We start from the raw sequence: 25000 nt of genomic DNA on the forward strand, positions 1-25000 counted from the left end.
ATAATAAAGTGTTCATTACCACCGAACACCACGGCTGTAGATATAATAATAAAGTGTTAATTACCACTGAACCCCACGGCTGTAGATATAATACTAAAGTGTTAATTACCACTGAACACCACGGCTGTAGATATAATAATAAAGTGTTAATTACCACTGAACACCACGGCTGTAGATATAATAATAAAGTGTTCATTACCACTGAACACCACGGCTGTAGATATAATAATAAAGTGTTAATTACCACTGAACACCATGGCTGTAGATATAATAATAAAGTGTTAATTACCACTGAACACCATGGCTGCTGAGGCGCCCATCACGGCGAAGAAAGATGAGTACTCCGGCGATGACATGGTGTAAAACACTGATAATGACTGAGCGCACAGAGACGGTAGGGTTTGTTACACACACGTTAGTCCTCTTTACACACACACACACACACACACACACACACACACACACACACACACAGGGAGACGATGAAGTCCTCTAAATTGCACTGATATACACACGGGGAAGGAGGCGGAACAACCAACACCGGATCAGGAAGACAAAATGGCGTCATGGCGGAAAACAAAGCATTGACTTTCTTTTCCTATCCGTATTCCGTACATCTATGCTGCTTTCTGATTGGTTACTGAAACCCAAGTCCTGTGCGAGGATTGGCTAATGACCAGCACATACATCAGAGCGCTTTGTGATTGGACTATAAAAGCTACACTGTTGTATTTATAGGATAAATATTTTGATGACACGTGAATTCACGTGTATCCACTCTCTTGTTTTTAGGTGTTGTATTCTGCTCTAACGTGCTGGTTTGTCAAACAAAGCCGTCTAATGATTGCTATGGTGACTAGACTAGGGTTAGTAACTGACCAATCAGCGGTCTACTGAAGCACAAGGGGTTATTTATTTGTTTGTTTGTTTGTTTGTTTGTTTGTTTGTTTGTTTGTTTGTTTAGCAGCTTGTCCAGCACTTTACCGTGTTCTCAGTATCAGAATCAGAATCAGATCTTTATTGCCAGGTCTGATTACACGTGCGAGGGATTTGTTTTAATGACAGAAGCTCCACTGTGTAACAGAATGACATATACAGTATAGACGAAATTGTATGTACACATGTACAGGTGTGAAATGTGCAGTGAAGTGTTGTGTGTTCCATGTGTGTTAAGTGTTCATCAGATGGATTGTGCTCAGGGCTCTGTAGCGTCGACCAGATGGCAACAGTTCTCTAAGAGAACATTTTATATATATAATGTGTGTGTACAGATATGACACGTGTCACTCATAATGGACTTATTGTAGGTGTGACTTGCAACTGAGCAACTGAGGGTTAAGGGCCTTGCTCAGGGGCCCAGCAGTGGCAGCTTGGTGGACCTGGGGTTCGAACCCATGACCTTCCGATCAGTAGCCCAACTCCCACATACTGATATACTGATCAACATGTAGAGGGCATGATGTCACTTCATGTACGGTGTAAATATGTAGGTGAACCAGACAGGATCAGACACACAAACGCCTACATACTGAGGTTTAATGAGCAGAGTGTCTCCTGTCTGGACCTTTGTCCTGTATCAGCTCAGTAATCTACCTGAGCAGGTAATACAGGTGACACATTTACCTGTTCAGGTGTGTTAGCCACATCGGATCTAGAGTAGAACTGAAATTTCATGTTCAAACGTTATTCAAAATATGCTTTATGACCCACAGTATGTGCCCTCTGTCACTAATGATAGTGTTAGAGACACATTCATTACTCATTTGGGGAAATTGGTCCACATTTTGTGTACCCCAGTAACAGCCTATGTGTCACAGCCGTTGTCCAGGTAGCACATGTTCTGCCCATGTGGGCTCCTACCTGGGCAGTTAGTAAAGGAACAGACTTGTTGACATCGACCTGTGTTTATGTGTCTGAAGATTAAATGATGTTCGACACTCTATAGAGTGTAAAATGTAGCTAAAGATAGCTAACAGTTAACATTAACGTGTGTGAATGGAGAATACAATCTAAAATATTAATTTATGATCAAATAAAATTTCTAAAGACAGATGCTTATTGGTGTAATGTCCATTCTGTCTGTAGCATTATACAATTAGAGATTAAGATTGACTGCATTTAAACACAAGCTCACGAGATTAACTAGGTAAATTTATCAATACGTCATATCCTAATCTTTTAACCGGTCAGTGTAAAGTTTGTTAAATGCCGGTTTCGTTAAACCACTTAAATTGCAATGCAACCTTTCTGTCTGTAAATTAGACGGGAAAAATCAATCAGATGAACCGTCTGTTAGAGACGGTCTTCGATTTCAGACGATTTACATACACTTTGTATGAACGTCGAATCAGTGTGGGTGTAAGATTCCACTTTTGTTGCCGTGTGTAAAGTGTATCAGTCACTGAGGTCTGAATTATATATAACCCAGACAGCTGAGTCACACACTAACACACACTCTATACCCAAATTAACAGCACACAGATTGAATCAGGATTTACAGCTGAATGGAATTCAGAATATACTAAATTTAGCATCTAAGAGTCTGAGTTATAAAGAATAAACAAGATCAGATGAATGTTTGCTTTAAACACTTTATTACACACGTTACTGCCATTTCTGATGCACAGTCAAGTGAATAATTATATGATATACACCATGATAATACTGCTGAATACACACACACACACACACACACACACACACACACACACACACAAACACACACACACACACGTTTTATATTACAACACCATATTTAAGACTTTACAGTTGAAAACAATTACAATTTTAGTGATATGTTCATACACATTACTAACACAACACCTCACATACACACACACACACACAAACACACACACACAAACATACACAATTCATTAATATGATCACTTTTTACAATTGAGAACCTTCTCATACAAACAAACACTTATTCACAAACACCAAACCTACTTGATAAAATGTTGAGTTGGCAAATCTACACATCGAATGTTTAGCTAACGTTTATCTAACATTCATACAACATTCATCAAGTATAGTGATATGATGAAGAACCGTGATTAAAGAACGTTTCTAACGAAATGTTCGGGTCTAACGAGTGCTAACACCTATTAACGAATATAGAAACAGATACATGATATGTTTAAAAATAAAAAATAAATAAGACTGCAGTGCATTATGGGTATTCTGTCCAAGCTTCAGTCCACTGTGAGACAGATGATATACCAGATTGATATTATACTGTGATACACTAACGTAGTCGATCACCTGATAGTTAGAGGTGTGGTGAGATATCAGTATGGCAATGTACCGTGATAACTCAGAATTAATTGTACACACTGACATTGTAATTGAGAGAAATTGATCTTTTTGTTCTGAGACTTTCTTCAGTATGCTGGTGGGTTTCCTTCGAGAATGTGTCCAAAGGTTCTGTGCTATGAAGTGTTTATAGGCTCATGATCATTACCAGGATGTGTATATTAATAATATAATATAATGATATAAAGATCAACTCTAGAATTATGGCTGCAGCATTCTCTCTCCAGATGTGCTAACTGGCTGTTAGGCTGTCATGGTATCCTGGAAGCCCCAGACCTCCAGCACTGCAATCTGGAAGTTCTCAGTGCACAGCTGTGGATTATCGAAGGTGGAGCAAGGACCCGTCCTGCCGTAATTCAGCTCGGAGTCTAAATACAGCGCGTTCCCATCACCACCTCCTGCACCAGAGCGATGATAAACAACAATGTTATGGATGACACTGTTGTGTGATGATCATGATGTTGGTGTGATTGTGTGTGATGATGATGATGATGTGTGATGATGGTGATGATGAGTGATGACGGAGTGCGATGATGATAATGATTGATGGTGTGTATTGAGTGATGGGTTGTGATGATGATGGTGTGATGATGATGTTGTGTAATGATGTGTGATGATGGTGGTGATGTGTGATGACGGTGTGTGATGATGATGGTGTGTGATGATGATGGGCGATGATGATGATGGTGTGTGATGATGATGGTGTGTGATGATGATGGTGTGCGATGATGTGTGATGATGGTGTGTGATGATGGTGTGTGATGATGTGTGATGAGTGTGTGATGATGATGATGTGTGTTGATGATGATGATGATGTGTGATGATGGTTTGTGATGATGATGGATGATGGTGTGTGATGATGATGATGATGATGATGATGATGGTGTGCGATGATGATGGTTATGATGGTGTGTGATGATGATGGTGTGTGATAATGATGGGCGATGATGATTGTGTGTGATGATGATGATGTGTGATAATGATGGGAGATGATGATGATGGTGTGCGATGATGATGGTGTGTGATAATGATGGGAGATGATGATGATGGTGTGCGATGATGGTTATGATGGTGTGTGATGATGATGGTGTGTGATAATGATGGGCGATGATGATGATGGTGTGTGATGATGATGATGTGTGATAATGATGGGCGATGATGATGATGGTGTGCGATGATGATGATGGTGTGTGATGTGTGATGATGATAGTGTGTGATGATGATGATGATGTGTGTTGATGATGACGGTGTGTGATGATGATGATGCTGTGTGATGATGATGCTGTGTGATGATGATGATGCTGTGTGATGATGATGACGGTGTGGGATGATGATGATAATGTGTGATGATGATGATGACGGTGTGGGATGATGATGATGCTGTGTGATGATGATGACGGTGTGGGATGATGATGATGTTGTGTGTTGATGATGACGATGTGTGATGATGATGATGCTGTGTGATGATGATGACGGTGTGGGATGATGATGATAATGTGTGATGATGATGATGACGGTGTGGGATGATGATGATGCTGTGTGATGATGATGACGGTGTGGGATGATGATGATAATGTGTGATGATGATGATGACGGTGTGGGATGATGATGATAATGTGTGATGATGATGACGGTGTGGGATGATGATGATAATGTGTGATGATGATGATGACGGTGTGGGATGATGATGATGATGATGATGACGGTGTGGGATGATGATGATGATGTGTGATGATGATGATGACGGTGTGGGATGATGATGATGCTGTGTGATGATGATGATGACGGTGTGTGATGATGATGATGCTGTGTGATGATGATGATGACAGTGTGTGATGATGATGATGCTGTGTGATGATGATGATGCTGTGTGATGATGATGATGACGGTGTCTGATGATGATGATGCTGTGTGATGATGATGATGCTGTGTGATGATGATGATGACGGTGTGTGATGATGATATCCACTTACCGATGATGACAGAGTCAAAGTTTCCAGCCATAAACATGGACGTGTTACGAGCATTTAGGTGGAAGTGTCGGGCAGCGAGGAACGGTGAGAGGTGGGTGGAGTCAGTCCCAGAGTTGGGCGGAGCCTCCACAGAGAGTGAGTGTATGTTGTCATCTGGAGCGTTAGCATCAGCTGCACGGTCGGACGCAGAACTGGCCAACTCTGGATGTTTAATGATGACCCACTCGTAGCGCTCCATCTCAGGCTTCATCTGTGTGTCATGGAGTTTTATACACAACAGAAATCTTTCAATTCTAATTAATAAGTTACAAATGTGTTTAATTACGTACGTGTTTGTTCATCATGAGCTCATAATGACACACACACACACACACACACACACACACACACACACACACACACACACACACACACACACACACACACTTCTCAGGAGTGTAAAGCTTATAAATCCTGACTGTATGTCATTAACATAGTGATCATGTGATTGGTGAAGTGATGCATGACTCACCTTAAAGACAAAACACTCGCCTGTCCCAAAGAAGCTCAGTGTGTTTCCTCCTCGCTTCCTCTCCTCCCAGTCTGTGGATAGGAACGCCCCACACACCTAGCACACACACACACACACACACACACACACCCACGACATCGTTGTCATAATGAAAATTATATCCCATGACAGTTTTGAGTTAAATGGTCACAGATTGTCTGGAGACAATTGTGAGCATGAGAACGAGACAGAGAGTGAGACAGAGAGTAAGACAGAAAGTGAGACAGAGAGTGAGACAGAAAGTGAGACAGAGAGTGAGACAGTACCTCTCCTTCAGTATTCTTGATCAGCAGTAGTGTGGGTTCATGTCCTTCACAGTGTGAATAAAACCTAAATAAACAAATACACAACAATAACACAGTTAACAATGACACACACCACCACAGCTGTATACGAAACTGCAGAGTACGTTTAAAAGACCCTGGAGTTCTGTACTGGTGTGTGTGTGTGTGTGTGTGTGTGTGTGTGTGTGTACCGGTTGAGACTGCAGCCGTGTGTAGCGGTACTGAACAGTAGCTGAGGCTGACACAGGGCAAATCGCTCAGGAATCCATGACCAAACCTCCATGATCTCCTTTACACTGATTATGTCAGAGCAGAAACCATCAACATTCACTTTCAGGTCCACATTACACCTACAGGGAGAGAGAGAGAGAGAGAGAGAGAGGGGGGGGGGGGGGGGGGTGGGGAGGCGGAAGAGGGAGAGAGAGAGAGAGAGAGAGAGAGAGAGTGAGAAAGGGGGGGGAGAATGAGAGAGGGGGGGTGGGATTGAGAAAGAGAAAGGAAGAGAGAGAGAGAGAGAGGGGAGAGAGAGGGGGAGAGAATGAGAGAGAGAGAAAGAGAAAGAGGGGGGGGTGGGATTGAGAAAAAGAGAGGGAGAGAGAGGGGGGTGGGATTGAGAGAGAGGGGGAGAGAGAGAGGGATTAAAATGATATATTAATTAAGACTAAAGCTAAGTAAGATATTAATTATATAAATGCTACATTAACTAAGACAGATATTACTGTATTACAGGTGAAGGTTAGTTCTGTATCTCACCGCTTCTGCTGGACAGTGATGCCTTTCTGCTGGAGCGCTTTCTCATTAGCCAGCTGCAGCAGGTTGATCTCCTTCCTGCTGAAGAGCCTTATGGTGAAAGCTTTCTCCATCAGTTTATCGGGACTCACGCTGCTCGCGATAGACTTCACAAACTCTCGCATGTCGCCCCTGACCGAGTCCTTCCTGTTTGTGCTCCTGTCCGGTTTCTGCTTCCTGTAGAGCTTTAGCAGGGCGAGTGCGACTCTGTACAGCACTTTAAACCCTTCGACCAGAAAGACGTCCATGACCCGAGCAGCATGAGAGAATGGGAGGTCACCGAACACCCAGCGCTGCCAGTCTCCATACACCTCCGCCACATCTTCCTTATTCTCGGTTGCCAAAGAAACGATGTGCTGGTGAGCGGCGGGGCAGTGCTTGCGTGCCAGGTCGCCAAAGGTCATGCAGGAAGCGCGGTGAGCCAGGAAGGTCTGGTGTAGCATGCGCTGCTGATGTGTTGTTGCTAACAATCGAGCCACGGCTTCAAAACACTGAGCCTCTTCCGAGCTCCAGTGAAGCAACAGTGCAGTGACAGCAGGTAACAAGGGGCAATAGGACACATCTGGAAATTCAGCCGCGAGACACTCCAAAACAGAGCCCACTGACCTGGCAGACTCGGGCTTTAAACAGTAACGTGGAACAGGAGCACTAGACGCAAATTCAGGCAAAGCTATAGCCAGCATGTCCCCGTTGTGTAGCTTTACTCCTGCAGTGCTGTCACGTTTGGTCTGTTTTACTGCCGCCGTCAGGTACACGCTAGCATCAGGTGTGACAGAGCGGCACGGCAGCGCTTTGATGAGGCGCTGGTACACCTGTGCTCGCTGTGAGTGGCTCTTGACCCACTGACCTGAGCGGGCGTGGCGCTTTCGCTCTTTGATGTCTGTGTATTCGGTTTTTCCCGGTGCTGCATCATTAGACACGTCACCCATCAGCGACCAGTCCACAAAAACCCCAAAGTTCTCCCCCATAACCTTTGACCTCAGTACACAGACGCAGACAGACTGACCAGACTTTCCGGAGTGAGACTAACGGACCATACCGTCTCTGTGGAGAGAGAGAGAGAGAGAGAGAGAGAGAGAGAGAGAGAGAGAGAGACAAGGCAAGTGGGTTATGAAAAGGGTTCCTCATCAACACGTGGCATTCATGTGTCTGTCTGGTAATTTGTTTGTTTGCGTGTGTGTGTGTGTGTGTGTGTGTTTGTGTGTGTGTGTTTGTGTGTGTGTGTGCGTGTTTGTGTGTGTGTGTGTTTGCTTGCGTGTGTGTGTGTTTGCAAGTGTGTGTGTGTTTGTCCGCATGCTCGCTCTGATTAAATGAACCAATTCTGCATTATTACATTTCCCCACACACTGGAACTCTCTCTGGTCTGTTCTTCACTACCCTCAGCCATCTCGACTCGTTGTGTAATGCGAGTCAGATTAGGGATCGAGTTTGTTGTTGTTTAGCAAATCAGTTGCCGTTGGTTTCTGCTGCTAAGATTAAAGATCAATGAGAACATTAAGGAGCCCACAAAGAACCGACACAGTCTTACTCGTGTACCAAACCTCGAGGGTCACGTTAATCCCCTAACGCACTAGTACTCAGTATAATGCTGGTGTGTGTTAGGGAGTGTTTCCTGAACACGCAGGACTTCGCAGGACACACAGCGTGAGTAAATGTCCTGAGGGATTATTGTGGAGAAAGTTAAATGATGGGCTGCAGTATGAAGCTCTGAGTGCCACTGGTCAACGACACCAACTCACCTGTTAAACCTGAACACCTGCTGACTTTCACTAATAGTTTAGTGAACAAACTCGATGCTGTAATTTACTCTAAAGTAATGAGCAACGTTAACGCTGAAAACCTGCTCAGGTAAATCTCTCTCTCACAAACATAATGTCAATGAAAAGGGTTTCACACGCTGCATTTACACTTTAAAGGATAAAATATACAATCCTTATTGTGTGTGTGTGTGTGTGTGTGTGTGTGTGTGTGTGTGTGTGTGTGTATGTGTGTGTATGTGTGTGTGTGTGTGTGTGTGTGTGTGTGTGTGTGTGTGTGTGTGTGTGTGTGTGCATCAAATCGGCATGTGTTTACACCCACATCAGGGATTGTGATTATCATATGAATTTCTGTACAAATTATTTTGATAATGATAATAATGTAAACAGTTAATAAGTCACCAGGATAAGACCAATATAAAGACTAATGCAAAGTGTTAATAAGACCCAACACCAGGATAATGATCATTAAACACTTTATATAAAGACTAATGCAACGTGTTAATGAGACTCAACACCAGGATAATGATCATTAAACACTGAACTGTCACTAACACTTTATATGAAGACTAATGCAAAGTGTTAATGAGGCTCAACACCAGGATAATGATCATTAAACACTTTATATAAAGACCAATGCAACGTGTTAATGAGACTCAACACCAGGATAATGATCATTAAACACTGAACTGTCACTAACACTATATGAAGACTAATGCAAAGTGTTAATGAGACTCAACACCAGGATAATGATCATTAAACACTGAACTGTCACTAACACTTTATATGAAGATTAATGCAAAGTGTTAATGAGACTCAACACATGATCATGATCATTAAACACTTTATATAAAGACTAATGCAAAGTGTTAATGAGACTCAACACCAGGATAATGATCATTAAACACTGAACTGTCACTAACACTTTATATGAAGATTAATGCAAAGTGTTAATGAGACTCAACACATGATCATGATCATTAAACACTTTATATAAAGACCAATGCAAAGTGTTAATGAGACTCAACACCAGGATAATGATCATTAAACACTGAACTGTCACTAACACTTTATATGAAGATTAATGCAAAGTGTTAATGAGACTCAACACATGATCATGATCATTAAACACTTTATATAAAGACTAATGCAAAGTGTTAATGAGACTCAACACCAGGATAATGATCATTAAACACTGAACTGTCACTAACACTTTATATGAAGATTAATGCAAAGTGTTAATGAGACTCAACACATGATCATGATCATTAAACACTTTATATAAAGACCAATGCAAAGTGTTAATGAGACTCAACACCAGGATAATGATCATTAAACACTGAACTGTCACTAACACTTTATATGAAGATTAATGCAAAGTGTTAATGAGACTCAACACATGATCATGATCATTAAACACTTTATATAAAGACTAATGCAAAGTGTTAATGAGACTCAACACCAGGATAATGATCATTAAACACTGAACTGTCACTAACACTTTATATAAAGACCAATGCAAAGTGTTAATGAGACTCAACACCAGGATACTGATCATTAAACACTGAACTGTCACTAACACTTTATATAAAGACCGATGCAAAGTGTTAATGAGACTCAACACCAGGATAATGATCATTAAACACTGAACTGTCACTAACACTTTATATAAAGACCAATGTAAAGTGTTAATGAGACTCAACACCAGGATACTGATCATTAAACACTGAACTGTCACTAACACTTTATATAAAGACTAATGCAAAGTGTTAATGAGACTCAACACATGATCATTAAACACTTTATATAAAGACTAATGCAAAGTGTTAATGAGACTCAACACCAGGATACTGATCATTAAACACCGAACTGTCACTAACACTTTATATAAAGACTAATGCAAAGTGTTAATGAGACTCAACACCAGGATAATGATCATTAAACACTGAACTGTCACTAACACTTTATATAAAGACTAATGCAAAGTGTTAATGAGACTCAACACCAGGATACTGATCATTAAACACTGAGCTGTCACTAACACTTTATATAAAGACCAATGCAAAGTGTTAATGAGACTCAACACCGGGATACTGATCATTAAACACTGAACTGTCACTAACACTTTATATAAAGACTAATGCAAAGTGTTAATGAGACTCAACACATGATCATTAAACACTGAGCTGTCACTAACACTTTATATGAAGATTAATGCAAAGTGTTAATGAGACTCAACACCAGGATACTGATCATTAAACACTGAGCTGTCACTAACACTTTATATGAAGATTAATGCAAAGTGTTAATGAGACTCAACACCAGGATAATGATCATTAAACACTGAGCTGTCACTAACACTTTATATTAAGACTAATGCAAAGTGTTAATGAGACTCAACACATGATCATTAAACACTTTATATTAAGACTAATGCAAAGTGTTAATGAGACTCAACACCAGGATACTGATCATTAAACACTGAGCTGTCACTAACACTTTATATGAAGATTAATGCAAAGTGTTAATGAGACTCAACACCAGGATACTGATCATTAAACACTGAACTGTCACTAACACTTTATATAAAGGCCAATGCTAAGTGTTAATGAGACTCAACACCAGGATAATGATCATTAAACACTGAACTGTCACTAACACTTTATATAAAGACTAATGCAAAGTGTTAATGAGACTCAACACCATATAAGACATTTAGTGTAAATGTAAACAGATATTGGTGCATAGTGAAGCCCGTAAACACAGAGAGCTCGTGCAGCAGTAAACAGTAAACAGTAAACAGTAAACAGTAAACAATATATTTAGATGTAAACACAGAGAGCTCGTGCAGCAGTAAACAGTAAACAGTAAACAGTAAACAAACAGTAAACAGTAAACAATATATTTAGATGTAAACACAAACTGACGCAGTGACTGAATCTCACCTTCATTCGCTTTCTACTGCATTCGTATTCTTTAGGGCGCCAGTGCTGCGCATGCGCGGTAGTAGCACAGGGCACCGCCCACAGCGCATGTGCAGATCTGAGTCTCGCCTTCAACCGGAAGCGAAATGTTTCCTTGTGTTTTTTTTACTATCTCATTTATACGGTATATATTCACACACACACACACACACACACACACACACACACACACACACACACACACACACACACACACACACACACACACACATAATATTTTATATGTCTTGTAGCTCCTATAACATTAATATAATATAATATAAGCGTCGGGCAGGTCGCGAGGCAGAAAATCCATCCAATCAGAGCGCAAGCAACACACGCTGAATGACATGTAGCCAATCGGAGTAAAGGAGGCGGGGTTTAGATACAGTCGCCATGGTAACGCCTCAGCAGCACAGCGCCTGACTTCTATTAGTTTTAAGTTAATTATAACAAACTTCATTTTCTGTCACATCCTGTTGTTGTGTTCTGTCCCGTAAAGGTCCTGCTTCTGCTTGTGTCGAAACACTTCACCATGGTGTAGTGAGTCATTAACGGTGTGGTTTGTCCTGTATAACAAAGTGAATGATGTCAGTGGAGGATTTTACAGACAGCATCAGTGTTGGGATGTAAACACAAGGTGTGATGCTGTGGGGCATAAAGATGGTCAGGAAACAGTGCAGTATGTGAAGGGTCCAGCTTTACACTTCATCTGGTTCATTGGCTCTGTACATGTACCTTGCACAATGACAATAAAGTTGAATCTAATCTAATCTAATGACTTTAGGTCACGTTGTTATAATCATGTGATATACAGTACTGTGCAAAAGTTTTAGGCAGGTGTGAAAAAAATGCTGTAAACAAAGAACGCTTTCAGAAATATAAATAATGAGTGTTTATTTCCGTCAATTTACAAAATGCAAACAAAAAAATCTCAATCAAATCAATATTTGGTGTTACTACCTTCTGCCTTCAAACATGAAGCGATGGCACAAAGCCCTGATCTCGACATCATCCAGTGTGTCTGGGATTACATGAAGAGACAGAAGGATGTGAGAAAGCCGACATCCACAGAAGATCTGTGGTCAGTTCTCCAAGATGTTTGGAACCAACCTACCAGCCGAGTTCCTTCACAAACTACATATATGTAAATGTAAATGAAAATAAATGTTTAACACTCTTTGTTTAGCATGCCTAAAACTCTTACTGTATGTCTCAGGAAAAGCCCTCATACTTCCTCCAAAGGCACATGTGATTTATATTATATTAAATACTGACCAAAAACAACATCTGACATGAGTGTGTTGATACCCTCAGGACCTCAATGGAACATTGTAATGTATAATTGCTGCTGTTACCACCACCATTATAGACTGCTAATATTATTCATGTAGCCCCATCTTAGTTTTACACATCTGTTAATGTTATTGCTGCTTTAAATACCCGTGTTATTCCTGCCATTGTTATAGTACAGTACATTTGCACTCACTTGCAAATATTATATTGCATTATATAGTGTACAGTTTGTGTATGTACAGTATGAACAGTCCTGGCATTCTTTGAGGATGGCAAAGTAAGAATTCCATTGCTCAGGGAAACTGCTTTCCTCACTGTGTATATGACAATAAATGCTTTGAATCTTTGATGTAAAACAAAACCATTTAAAACAAAAACAAATGTACTGTTGTTGAAAAATGGTTGACATCTGTCTAGTGCCCCGAATACCCTCTGATAGACTCCAGCGTCTCGGCAAGCCTGTGTAGGATACGGACTACAGAAAAGGGAATAATTGATTATTATAGACACTTTCGTGTAGATCTACAGTATATATATATTGTATATCTACGATAAATCTCAACTTAGTCCATTTCGTTTGAAGGTTGTAATACTACAAAATGTTCCATGGGGATATGCAAATACTATACAATCTGTAAAACCTCAGTCAGGATGGTAGACTAAACCAAAACAATCATATCACATAATGGAATAGTACACACAAAAACAAGAGGGTAAATTTTCTAATCCTCCTCATTTAGCTTGTCCTCCAGCAGACCCTGAAAGTTCAGGTAGAAGGCATTGCAGTAGCTCAGCTCTTTGTTGGGACTTGACTGCACTTGCTCAGGCTTCTGGGAACTGAAAGGGTTTGGCCCAGTGCCTTTAATGTCAATCTCCAACTCCATCAAGATCTGCACAGAGTACTTCAGCTCTTCATCACTGGGAGACAGAATGAAGGAATTTATAAGTCATTACTTCATGACAAGGTTATAATATCTATAGTGAATTTTAGTAATTCCTTTTCTCCTTACTTTGCCGTAGTAAATAAAGTAGGTATGTTGTAGTCTCTGAGCAGCAGCAGAGTTGGTAACCATCCATCCGTCATTCCCTGTCTGGAATCAAACCCTATACTCAGGAAACACACAAAACAACAGACAAGAAAATGCAAAAATGTAACAAAATGTAGATAAAACATTTTGCAGACCTGTAGAAAGAGTTTAATTGCATTGTTTGGCATGAGAGCCACAGGGGTTAGCTTTGGGTCCACAACTGTTCTCTTTTATGAGAAAACTTTCCTGCTTGTCTTATAATCTCCTGATCTGTATTGGACCAGATTGTGTCCACAACAGCGCCAAAATATTCAGCTTCGCTTGTTTCCTTGCACAAGTTCCAAGACATGCTTCCTGTCTGTAGTCTTTCGACCCTGGGTTAAACATTCTAAGAGCCTCACAATTGGGACATTATATGTTTGAGCAGTGAAGGCTTAAAGCCACTACCATGAAAACTCGGAGGTGCTGGCAAACCTACTGCTGCACCGTGTGTACATTGATACCTTTAATGTAGGCAGTCCACTGGGAATATCACAGGAAAAAGGCACAAGATTAAAGCGGTTTAACAGGTTACAAGGTCAAATCAGCCCTTCTCAGGGGCCCAACAGTGGCAGCTTGGTGGACCTGGGATCGAACTCACAACCTTCTGATTGGTAGCCCAACACCATAACCACTAGGCTACCACATGCCCACAAATGTCTGGACAAGGTTACGGTCAAATGTACCTGGGTGAAACCCCACCACAAGGTCTGGTCTTGCTGCCTCTCCTTTCTCCACAAGCTCCTCCCAGAACTCATGGTACAGACCCTTGTAGGCGCTGATGTAGACTCTTCCTCGTGGACCAAATGCTTTTAATGGTGGCCTCATTATGGGCCCTTTCACTACCTCCGGTCCCACCATGACCACCTCCAGACCCTGATGTCCAGGGAACATACGGCTCAGCTCATCCAGATCCGTCGTCCTCGCACCCAGAGTTTCAGCGTTTCCTGCCCCCACCAGGTGGATGGTCAGAGGTTTGGAATATGGATTCAGACCGAACATCTTCATTGCCATACCGATGGTCAGTGGACGTGAGAGGAACTCACTACACACACGCCACAGAGATTTATGAAGCTCCGCCTCCTCTGGGCGTGTCCGGCAGATCTGATTTGTCCAGAGATCTGCCATGTTTTTCCCAGACAGGATTGGCGCCATCCGGGTTGTGAGGTCACCCTGCATGGAGAGCCAATCATCCCAGCACCGAACCTCTTTAGCAGGCTTAGACCATGCCTCTGTAGGGAAGGGCAGGTCTCCTGTTGGATGGAATAATCCACATAAGGTCAGACATAAAAGTCTAGCGGGATTAGACTGCAATGATTAAGGACATGTAAGTAAAGGAGAACATGTAGAATCTACACAGCGTTGTTAAATCTGGGAGCTTTTTATAAGTGAAAACCACTTTTTTTAATGTGACATAGCAAACAAAACATTTCCTGAAGAGCCACAGTCCCAGATTGAGAGACAACAACTACAGCATGATGCTGCCACCACCATCCTGTGGGTGTGGTATTCTTTTGGTGATGAGCTGTCTTATTTCTACATTGGACTCATCAGACCATAACACATTTTTCCACATGGATTGGGGTGGGTTAGTTCAGCGTGGATGTTGTTGATGAGTGAGGGCTTTGTTTAGTTGTCCTACCACATCACCCAGACATGTGAAGAACATGTCAGATCTTCCTGCAGCTCCTAAAGTTGCTGTAGGTTTCTGAAGACCTCTTAACAGCCTCCAATGTATGTGTTTATAAATGATGGAGAGACGTCCTGGTGATGATGGACTATACACTGCAACCTTTTGGCAGTTAGAGGTAACTAGTATTAGTAATGATTAGAGCCATAGCACCTTTATTTGTTTTTCACTTGAATGTTGTTCCTCAGGTCTGATATGATTTATTGAGTTTCGTTTTTTTCTCATAAAATAAAATCAGCTATTTTAACAGTAATGTTTAACCTTTTATGTTCATTTAAACGTGATTATTATGCATCATGGAAAAGGCTGAAAATAAACAAATCGTTAAATAGGTCTGATATGAAGCATCTAATCCGATACTACAAAGAAATGTAATGGTGATTACGTCTACATTACACATACTGTACAGTCAGGGCAGAGGAGTCCATACAGTCTGGGATGTTTACACCTGCCCTACTGTGTGTACTGTATGTAACTGTATGTACTGTGTGTAACTGTATGTACTGTGTGTAACTGTGTGTACTGTGTGTAACTGTGTGTAACTGTGTGTACTGTGTGTAACTGTATGTACTGTGTGTAACTGTATGTACTGTGTGTAACTGTGTGTACTGTGTGTAACTGTGTGTAACTGTATGTACTGTGTGTAACTGTATGTACTGTGTGTAACTGTGTGTACTGTGTGTAACTGTGTGTAACTGTGTGTACTGTGTGTAACTGTATGTACTGTGTGTAACTGTATGTACTGTGTGTAACTGTGTGTACTGTGTGTACTGTGTGTAACTGTATGTACTGTATGTAACTGTGTGTACTGTGTATAACTGTGTGTACCTGTGTGTACTGTGTCTAACTGTGTGTACTGTGTGTAACTGTATGTACTGTATGTACTGTATGTACTGTATGTAACTGTATGTACTGTGTGTAACTGTGTGTACTGTGTATAACTGTGTGTACCTGTGTGTACTGTGTGTAACTGTGTGTACTGTATGTAACTGTATGTACTGTGTGTACTGTGTGTACTGTGTGTAACTGTATGTACTGTGTGTAACTGTGTGTAACTGTATGTACTGTGTGTAACTGTGTGTAACTGTGTGTAACTGTGTGTACTGTGTATAACTGTGTACTGTGTGTACCTGTGTGTACTGTGTGTAACTGTATGTACTGTGTGTAACTGTATGTAACTGTGTGTACTGTGTGTAACTGTATGTACTGTATGTACTGTGTGTACTGTGTGTAACTGTGTGTACTGTATGTACTGTGTGTAACTGTGTGTACTGTGTGTACTGTGTGTAACTTTGTGTACTGTGTGTAACTGTATGTACTGTGTGTACTGTGTGTAACTGTGTGTACTGTGTGTAACTGTATGTACTGTGTGTAACTATGTAACTGTATGTACTGTGTGTAACTGTGTGTAACTGTATGTACTGTGTGTAACTGTATGTACTGTATGTACTGTGTGTAACTGTGTGTACTGTGTGTAACTGTATGTACTGTGTGTAACTATGTAACTGTATGTACTGTGTGTAACTGTGTGTAACTGTATGTACTGTGTGTAAGTGTGTGTACTTTGTGTACTGTATGTAACTGTATGTACTGTGTGTACTGTGTGTAACTGTGTGTACTGTGTGTAACTGTGTGTAACTGTGTGTACTGTGTGTAACTGTGTGTAACTGTGTGTACTGTGTGTAACTGTATGAACTGTGTATCTGTATGTACTGTGTGTAACTGTGTGTAACTGTGTGTAACTGTGTATCTGTATGTACTGTGTGTAACTGTGTGTAACTGTGTGGTACTGTGTGTAACTGTGTATCTGTATGCACTGTGTGGTACTGTGTGTAACTGTGTATCTGTATGTACTGCGTGTAAATGTGTTTACTGTATGTAACCATTTAACTGTGTGTAACTGTATGAACTGTGTATCTGTATGTACTGTGTGTAACTGTGTGTAACTGTGTGTACTGTGTGTAACTGTATGTAACTGTGTGTACTGTGTGTAACTGTGTGTAACTGTATGTACTGTGTGTAACTGTGTGTACTGTGTGTAACTGTGTGTAACTGTGTGTACTGTGTGTAACTGTATGAACTGTGTATCTGTATGTACTGCGTGTAAATGTGTTTACTGTATGTAACCATGTAACTGTGTGTAACTGTATGAACTGTGTATCTGTATGTACTGTGTGTAATTGTGTGTACTGTGTGTAACTGTGTGTACTGTGTGTAACTGTGTATAACTGTATGTACTGTGTGTAACTGTGTGGTACTGTGTGTAACTGTGTATCTGTATGTACTGTGTGTAACTGTGTGTAACTGTGTGGTACTGTGTGTAACTGTGTATCTGTATGTACTGCGTGTAAATGTGTTTACTGTATGTAACCGTGTAACTGTATGTAACTGTGTGTACTGTGTGTAACTGTATATACTGTGTGTGTGTGTACTGTGTGTACTGTGTGTACTGTGTGTAACTGTATGTACTGTGTGTGTGTGTACTGTGTGTACTGTGTGTAACTGTGTGTAACTGTGTGTACTGTGTGTAACTGTGTGTACTGTGTGTAACTGTATATACTGTGTGTGTGTGTACTGTGTGTACTGTGTGTACTGTGTGTAACTGTATGTACTGTGTGTGTGTGTACTGTGTGTACTGTGTGTAACTGTGTGTAACTGTGTGTACTGTGTGTAACTGTGTGTACTGTGTGTAACTGTATGTACTGTGTGTACTGTGTGTACTGTGTGTACTGTGTGTAACTGTATGTACTGTGTGTGTGTGTACTGTGTGTACTGTGTGTAACTGTGTGTAACTGTATGTACTGTGTGTAACGGTATGTACTGTGTGTAACTGTATGTACTGTGTGTAACTGTGTGTACTGTGTGTATCTGTATGCACTGTGTGTAACTGTGTGTAACTGTATGCACTGTGTGTAACTGTATGTACTGTGTGTAACTGTGTGTGTGTGTGTGTGTGTAACTGTGTGTAAACTGTGTGTGTGTGTAACTGTGAGTGTGTGTAACTGTGTAACTGTGTGTACTGTGTGTAACTGTGTACTGTGTGTACTGTGTGTAACTGTGTATAACTGTGTGTAACTGTATGTACTGTGTGTAACTGTGTGTGACTGTGTGTAACTGTGTGTAATTGTATGTAACTGTGTGTACTGTGTATAACTGTGTGTAACTGTGTATAACTGTGTGTTACTGTGTGTAACTGTGTGTTTTTACTGTACAGTCAGGGCAGAGGAGTCCATACAGTCTGGGATGTTTACACCTGCCCTACTGTGTGTACTGTGTGTACTGTGTGTAACTGTATGTACTGTGTGTAACTGTGTGTACTGTGTGTAACTGTGTGTAACTGTATGTACTGTGTGTAACTGTGTGTACTGTGTGTAACTGTATGTACTGTGTGTAACTGTGTGTACTGTGTGTAACTGTGTGTAACTGTATGTACTGTGTGTACTGTGTGTAACTGTATGTACTGTGTGTAACTGTGTGTACTGTGTGTACTGTATGTACTGTGTGTAACTGTGTGTACTGTGTGTAACTGTATGTACTGTGTGTAACTGTGTGTAACTGTATGTACTGTGTGTAACTGTGTGTACTGTGTGTACTGTATGTACTGTATGTACTGTGTGTAACTGTGTGTACTGTGTGTAACTATGTAACTGTGTGTACTGTGTGTACTGTGTGTAACTGTATGTACTGTATGAACTGTGTGTAACTGTGTGTAACTGTATGTACTGTGTGTAACTGTATGTACTGTGTGTACTGTTTGTACTGTGTGTAACTGTATGTACTGTGTGTAACTGTGTTTACTGTGTGTAACTGTGTATAACTGTATGTACTGTGTGTAACTGTGTGTACTGTGTGTACTGAATGTACTGTATGTACTGTGTGTAACTGTGTGTACTGTGTGTAACTATGTAACTGTGTGTACTGTGTGTAACTGTATGTACTGTGTGTACTGTATGTACTGTGTGTAACTGTGTGTACTGTGTGTAACTGTGTGTACTGTGTGTAACTATGTAACTGTGTGTACTGTATGTACTGTGTGTAACTGTATGTACTGTGTGTAACTGTGTGTACTGTGTGTAACTGTATGTACTGTGTGTACTGTATGTACTGTGTGTAACTGTGTGTACTGTGTGTAACTGTGTGTAACTGTGTGTACTGTGTGTACTGTATGTACTGTATGTACTGTGTGTAACTGTGTGTACTGTGTGTAACTATGTAACTGTGTGTACTGTGTGTAACTGTATGTACTGTATGTACTGTGTGTAACTGTATGTACTGTGTGTAACTGTATGTACTGTGTGTAACTGTGTGTACTGTGTGTACTGTATGTACTGTATGTACTGTGTGTAACTGTGTGTACTGTGTGTAACTGTATGTACTGTGTGTAACTGTGTGTACTGTGTGTAACTGTGTGTAACTGTATGTACTGTGTGTACTGTATGTACTGTGTGTAACTGTATGTACTGTGTGTAACTGTGTTTACTGTGTGTAACTGTGTATAACTGTATGTACTGTGTGTAACTGTGTGTACTGTGTGTACTGAATGTACTGTATGTACTGTGTGTAACTGTGTGTACTGTGTGTAACTGTGTGTACTGTGTGTAACTGTATGTACTGTGTGTAACTGTATGTACTGTGTGTAACTGTGTGTACTGTGTGTAACTGTGTGTACTGTGTGTAACTATGTAACTGTGTGTACTGTATGTACTGTGTGTAACTGTATGTACTGTGTGTAACTGTGTGTACTGTGTGTAACTGTATGTACTGTGTGTACTGTATGTACTGTGTGTAACTGTGTGTACTGTGTGTAACTGTGTGTACTGTGTGTAACTATGTAACTGTGTGTACTGTATGTACTGTGTGTAACTGTATGTACTGTGTGTAACTGTGTGTACTGTGTGTAACTGTATGTACTGTGTGTACTGTATGTACTGTGTGTAACTGTGTGTACTGTGTGTAACTGTGTGTACTGTGTGTAACTATGTAACTGTGTGTACTGTATGCACTGTGTGTAACTGTGTGTACTGTGTGTAACTATGTAACTGTGTGTACTGTATGTACTGTGTGTAACTGTGTGTACTGTGTGTACTGTGTGTAACTATGTAACTGTGTGTACTGTATGTACTGTGTGTAACTGTGTGTACTGTGTGTAACTATGTAACTGTGTGTACTGTATGTACTGTGTGTAACTGTATGTACTGTGTGTAACTGTGTGTACTGTGTGTAACTGTATGTACTGTGTGTACTTTGTGTACTGTGTGTAACTATGTAACTGTGTGTACTGTATGTACTGTGTGTAACTGTATGTACTGTGTGTAACTGTGTGTACTGTGTGTAATGTATGTACTGTGTGTACTGTGTGTAACTGTGTACCTGTATGTACTGTGTGTAACTGTGTGTAACTGTGTGTACTGTGTATAATTGTGTATAACTGTGTCTACTTGTATGTACTGTGTGTAACTGTGTGTACTGTGTATAATTGTGTATAACTGTGTGTAACTGTATGTACTGTGTGTAACTGTGTGTAACTGTGTATCTGTATGTACTGTGTGTAACTGTGTGTAACTGTGTGTACTGTGTATAACTGTGTGTACTGTGTGTAACTGTGTGTACTGTATGTACTGCGTTTACTGTGTGTAACCGTGTGTAACTGTGCATCTGTATGTACTGCGTTTACTGTGTGTAACTGTGTGTAACCGTGTGTACTGTGTGTAACTGTGTGTACTCTGTGTAACTCTTTTTTTAACTCTGTGTAACTGTGTGTAACGTGTGTAACTGTGTGTACTGTATGTAACTGTGTGTAACTGTGTGTACCGTGTGTAACTGTGTGTACCGTGTGTAACTGTGTGTACTGTATGTACCGTGTGTACCGTGTGTAACTCTTTTTTTAACTCTGTGTAACTGTGTGTAACGTGTGTAACTGTGTGTACTGTATGTAACTGTGTGTAACTGTGTGTACCGTGTGTAACTGTGTGTACCGTGTGTAACTGTGTGTACTGTATGTACCGTGTGTACCGTGTGTAACTGTGTAACTGTGTGTAACTGTATGTACTGTGTATAACTGTGTGTACTGTGTATAACTGTGTATAACTGTGTGTAACTGTGTGTACTGTGTGTAACTGTATGTACTGTGTGTACTGTATGTACTGTGTGTAACTGTATGTACTGTGTGTAACTGTGTTTACTGTGTGTAACTGTGTATAACTGTATGTACTGTGTGTAACTGTGTGTACTGTGTGTACTGTATGTACTGTATGTACTGTGTGTAACTATGTAACTGTGTGTACTGTGTGTAACTGTATGTACTGTGTGTAACTGTATGTACTGTGTGTACTGTATGTACTGTGTGTAACTGTGTGTACTGTGTGTAACTGTGTGTACTGTGTGTAACTATGTAACTGTGTGTACTGTATGTACTGTGTGTAACTGTATGTACTGTGTGTAACTGTGTGTACTGTGTGTAACTGTATGTACTGTGTGTACTGTATGTACTGTGTGTAACTGTATGTACTGTGTGTAACTGTGTGTAATGTGTGTAACTATGTAACTGTGTGTACTGTATGTACTGTGTGTAACTGTATGTACTGTGTGTAACTGTGTGTACTGTGTGTAACTGTATGTACTGTGTGTACTTTGTGTACTGTATGTACTGTGTGTACTGTGTGTAACTATGTAACTGTGTGTACTATGTGTAACTGTGTACCTGTATGTACTGTGTGTAACTGTGTGTACTGTGTATAATTGTGTGTAACTGTATGTACTGTGTGTACTGTGTGTAACTATATGTACTGTGTGTAACTGTGTGTAACTGTGTATCTGTATGTACTGTGTGTAACTGTGTGTACTGTGTGTAACTGTGTGTACTGTGTATAACTGTACTGTGTGTAACTGTGTGTATTGTATGTACTGCGTTTACTGTGTGTAACCGTGTGTAACTGTGCATCTGTATGTACTGCGTTTACTGTGTGTAACTGTGTGTAACCGTGTGTACTGTGTGTAACTGTGTGTACTCTGTGTAACTCTTTTTTTAACTCTGTGTAACTGTGTGTAACGTGTGTAACTGTGTGTACCGTGTGTAACTGTGTGTACCGTGTGTAACTGTGTGTACTGTGTGTAACTGTGTGTACCGTGTGTAACTGTGTGTACCGTGTGTAACTGTGTGTACTGTATGTACCGTGTGTACCGTGTGTAACTGTGTGTAACTGTGTAACTGTGTGTAACTGTATGTACTGTGTATAACTGTGTGTACTGTGTATAACTGTGTATAACTGTGTGTAACTGTGTGTACTGTGTATAACTGTGTGTACTGTATGTACTGTGTATAACTGTGTGTAACTGTGTAACTGTGTGTAACTGTGTAACTGTATGTACTGTGTATAACTGTGTGTACTGTATGTACTGTGTATAACTGTGTAACTGTGTGTAACTGTATGTACTGTGTATAACTGTGTGTACTGTATGTACTGTGTATAACTGTGTGTACTGTATGTACTGTGTATAACTGTGTGTACTGTGTGTACTGTGTTTAACTGTGTGTACTGTGTTTAACTGTGTGTACTGTGTATAACTGTGTATAACTGTGTGTAACTGTGTGTACTGTGTATAACTGTGTGTACTGTATGTATTGTGTATAACTGTGTGTAACTGTGTGTAACTGTATGTACTGTGTATAACTGTGTGTACTGTATGTACTGTGTATAACTGTGTGTACTGTATGTACTGTGTATAACTGTGTGTACTGTGTATAACTGTGTATAACTGTGTGTAACTGTGTGTACTGTGTATAACTGTGTGTACTGTATGTACTGTGTATAACTGTGTGTAACTGTGTAACTGTGTGTAACTGTATGTACTGTGTATAACTGTGTGTACTGTATGTACTGTGTATAACTGTGTGTAACTGTGTGTACTGTGTGTAACTGTGTGTACTGTGTATAACTGTGTGTACTGTATGTACTGCGTGTACTGCGTTTACTGTGTGTAACCGTGTATAACTGTGTATCTGTATGTACTGCGTGTAACCGTGTGTACTCTGTGTAACTGTGTGTAACTCTGTTTAACTCTGTGTAACTGTGTGTAATTGTGTGTACTGTGTGTAACTGTGTGTACCGTGTGTAACTGTGTGTACTGTGTGTAACTGTGTGTAACTGTATGTACTGTGTATAACTGTGTGTACTGTGTATAACTGTGTGTAACTGTGTGTACTGTGTGTAACTGTGTGTAACTGTATGTACTGTGTATAACTGTGTGTACTGTGTATAACTGTGTGTAACTGTGTGTACTGTGTATAACTGTGTGTAACTGTATGTACTGTGTATAACTGTGTGTAACTGTGTGTACTGTGTATAACTGTGTGTAACTGTGTATAAGTGTGTGTAACTGTATAACTGTGTGTAACTGTATAACTGTGTGTAACTGTGTGTAACTGTATAACTGTGTGTAACTGTATAACTGTGTATAACTGTGTATAACTGTGTGTAACTGTGTGTAACTGTATAACTGTGTGTAACTGTATAACTGTGTGTAACTGTGTGTAACTGTATAACTGTGTGTAACTGTATAACTGTGTATAACTGTGTATAACTGTGTGTAACTGTGTGTAACTGTGTGTACTGTGTATAACTGTGTGTACTGTATGTACTGCGTGTAACCGTGTGTACTCTGTGTAACTGTGTGTAACTCTGTTTAACTCTGTGTAACTGTGTGTAACTGTGTGTAACTGTGTGTACCGTGTGTAACTGTGTGTACTGTGTGTACTGTGTGTAACTGTGTAACTGTGTGTAACTGTATGTACTGTGTATAACTGTGTGTACTGTGTATAACTGTGTGTACTGTGTGTAACTGTATGTACTGTGTATAACTGTGTGTACTGTGTATAACTGTGTATAACTGTGTGTAACTGTGTGTACTGTGTATAACTGTGTGTAACTGTATGTACTGTGTATAACTGTGTGTAACTGTGTGTACTGTGTATAACTGTGTGTAACTGTGTATAAGTGTGTGTAACTGTGTGTAACTGTATAACTGTGTGTAACTGTATAACTGTGTGTAACTGTGTGTAACTGTATAACTGTGTGTAACTGTATAACTGTGTATAACTGTGTATAACTGTGTGTAACTGTGTGTAACTGTATAACTGTGTGTAACTGTGTGTAACTGTATAACTGTGTGTAACTGTGTGTAACTGTGTGTAACTGTGTGTAACTGTATAACTGTGTGTAACTGTATAACTGTGTGTAACTGTGTGTAACTGTATAACTGTGTGTAACTGTATAACTGTGTGTAACTGTGTGTAACTGTATAACTGTGTGTAACTGTA

The 25000-nt window shown here is 40.3% G+C and overlaps 3 protein-coding genes across 5 annotated transcripts in view; all 3 read right to left on the bottom strand.

Moving 5' to 3' along the window:
• atp6v0cb (ATPase H+ transporting V0 subunit cb) overlaps positions 1-521 on the bottom strand; it is a 5334-nt gene extending 4813 nt beyond the window's left edge. The window contains exon 1 of the mRNA XM_027157825.2: positions 290-521. Within this exon, the coding sequence (XP_027013626.1) occupies positions 290-356 (67 nt within the window). The 5' untranslated portion in view covers positions 357-521. The remainder of the gene's footprint in view (positions 1-289) is intronic.
• The window catches only part of tbc1d24 (TBC1 domain family, member 24), a 19913-nt gene extending 8146 nt beyond the window's left edge, over positions 1-11767 (bottom strand). The window contains exons 1-7 of one of the 2 annotated variants that reach the window (XR_007140222.1): positions 11614-11767; positions 6876-7955; positions 6314-6472; positions 6105-6168; positions 5800-5895; positions 5289-5538; positions 2676-3713 (exon numbers count right to left, since the gene is read on the bottom strand). Coding sequence is in view for 1 of the 2 variants with exons in the window: in XM_027157737.2 (XP_027013538.2) it covers positions 3559-3713; positions 5289-5538; positions 5800-5895; positions 6105-6168; positions 6314-6472; positions 6876-7879 (1728 nt within the window). In the remaining variant the exon portion in view is untranslated. Of the gene's footprint in view, positions 1-2571; positions 3714-5288; positions 5539-5799; positions 5896-6104; positions 6169-6313; positions 6473-6875; positions 7956-11613 lie in introns of those variants that run through there. The other variant, XM_027157737.2, reaches the window with a different exon arrangement.
• Positions 11768-12511: 744 nt separating this feature from the next.
• Positions 12512-25000, bottom strand: part of LOC113649782 (putative protein MSS51 homolog, mitochondrial) — a 17047-nt gene continuing 4558 nt past the window's right edge. The window contains exons 4-7 of one of the 2 annotated variants that reach the window (XM_047811705.1): positions 14681-15247; positions 13938-14031; positions 13629-13845; positions 12512-13402 (exon numbers count right to left, since the gene is read on the bottom strand). In XM_047811705.1, coding sequence (XP_047667661.1) covers positions 13650-13845; positions 13938-14031; positions 14681-15247 — 857 coding nt within the window. In that variant the 3' untranslated portion in view covers positions 12512-13402; positions 13629-13649. Of the gene's footprint in view, positions 13846-13937; positions 14032-14680; positions 15248-25000 lie in introns of both variants that reach the window. The other variant, XM_027157749.2, reaches the window with a different exon arrangement.

This window comes from Tachysurus fulvidraco, chromosome 3 (assembly GCF_022655615.1).
Source record: "Tachysurus fulvidraco isolate hzauxx_2018 chromosome 3, HZAU_PFXX_2.0, whole genome shotgun sequence".
In the NCBI taxonomy this organism is placed as follows: Eukaryota; Metazoa; Chordata; class Actinopteri; order Siluriformes; family Bagridae; genus Tachysurus; species Tachysurus fulvidraco.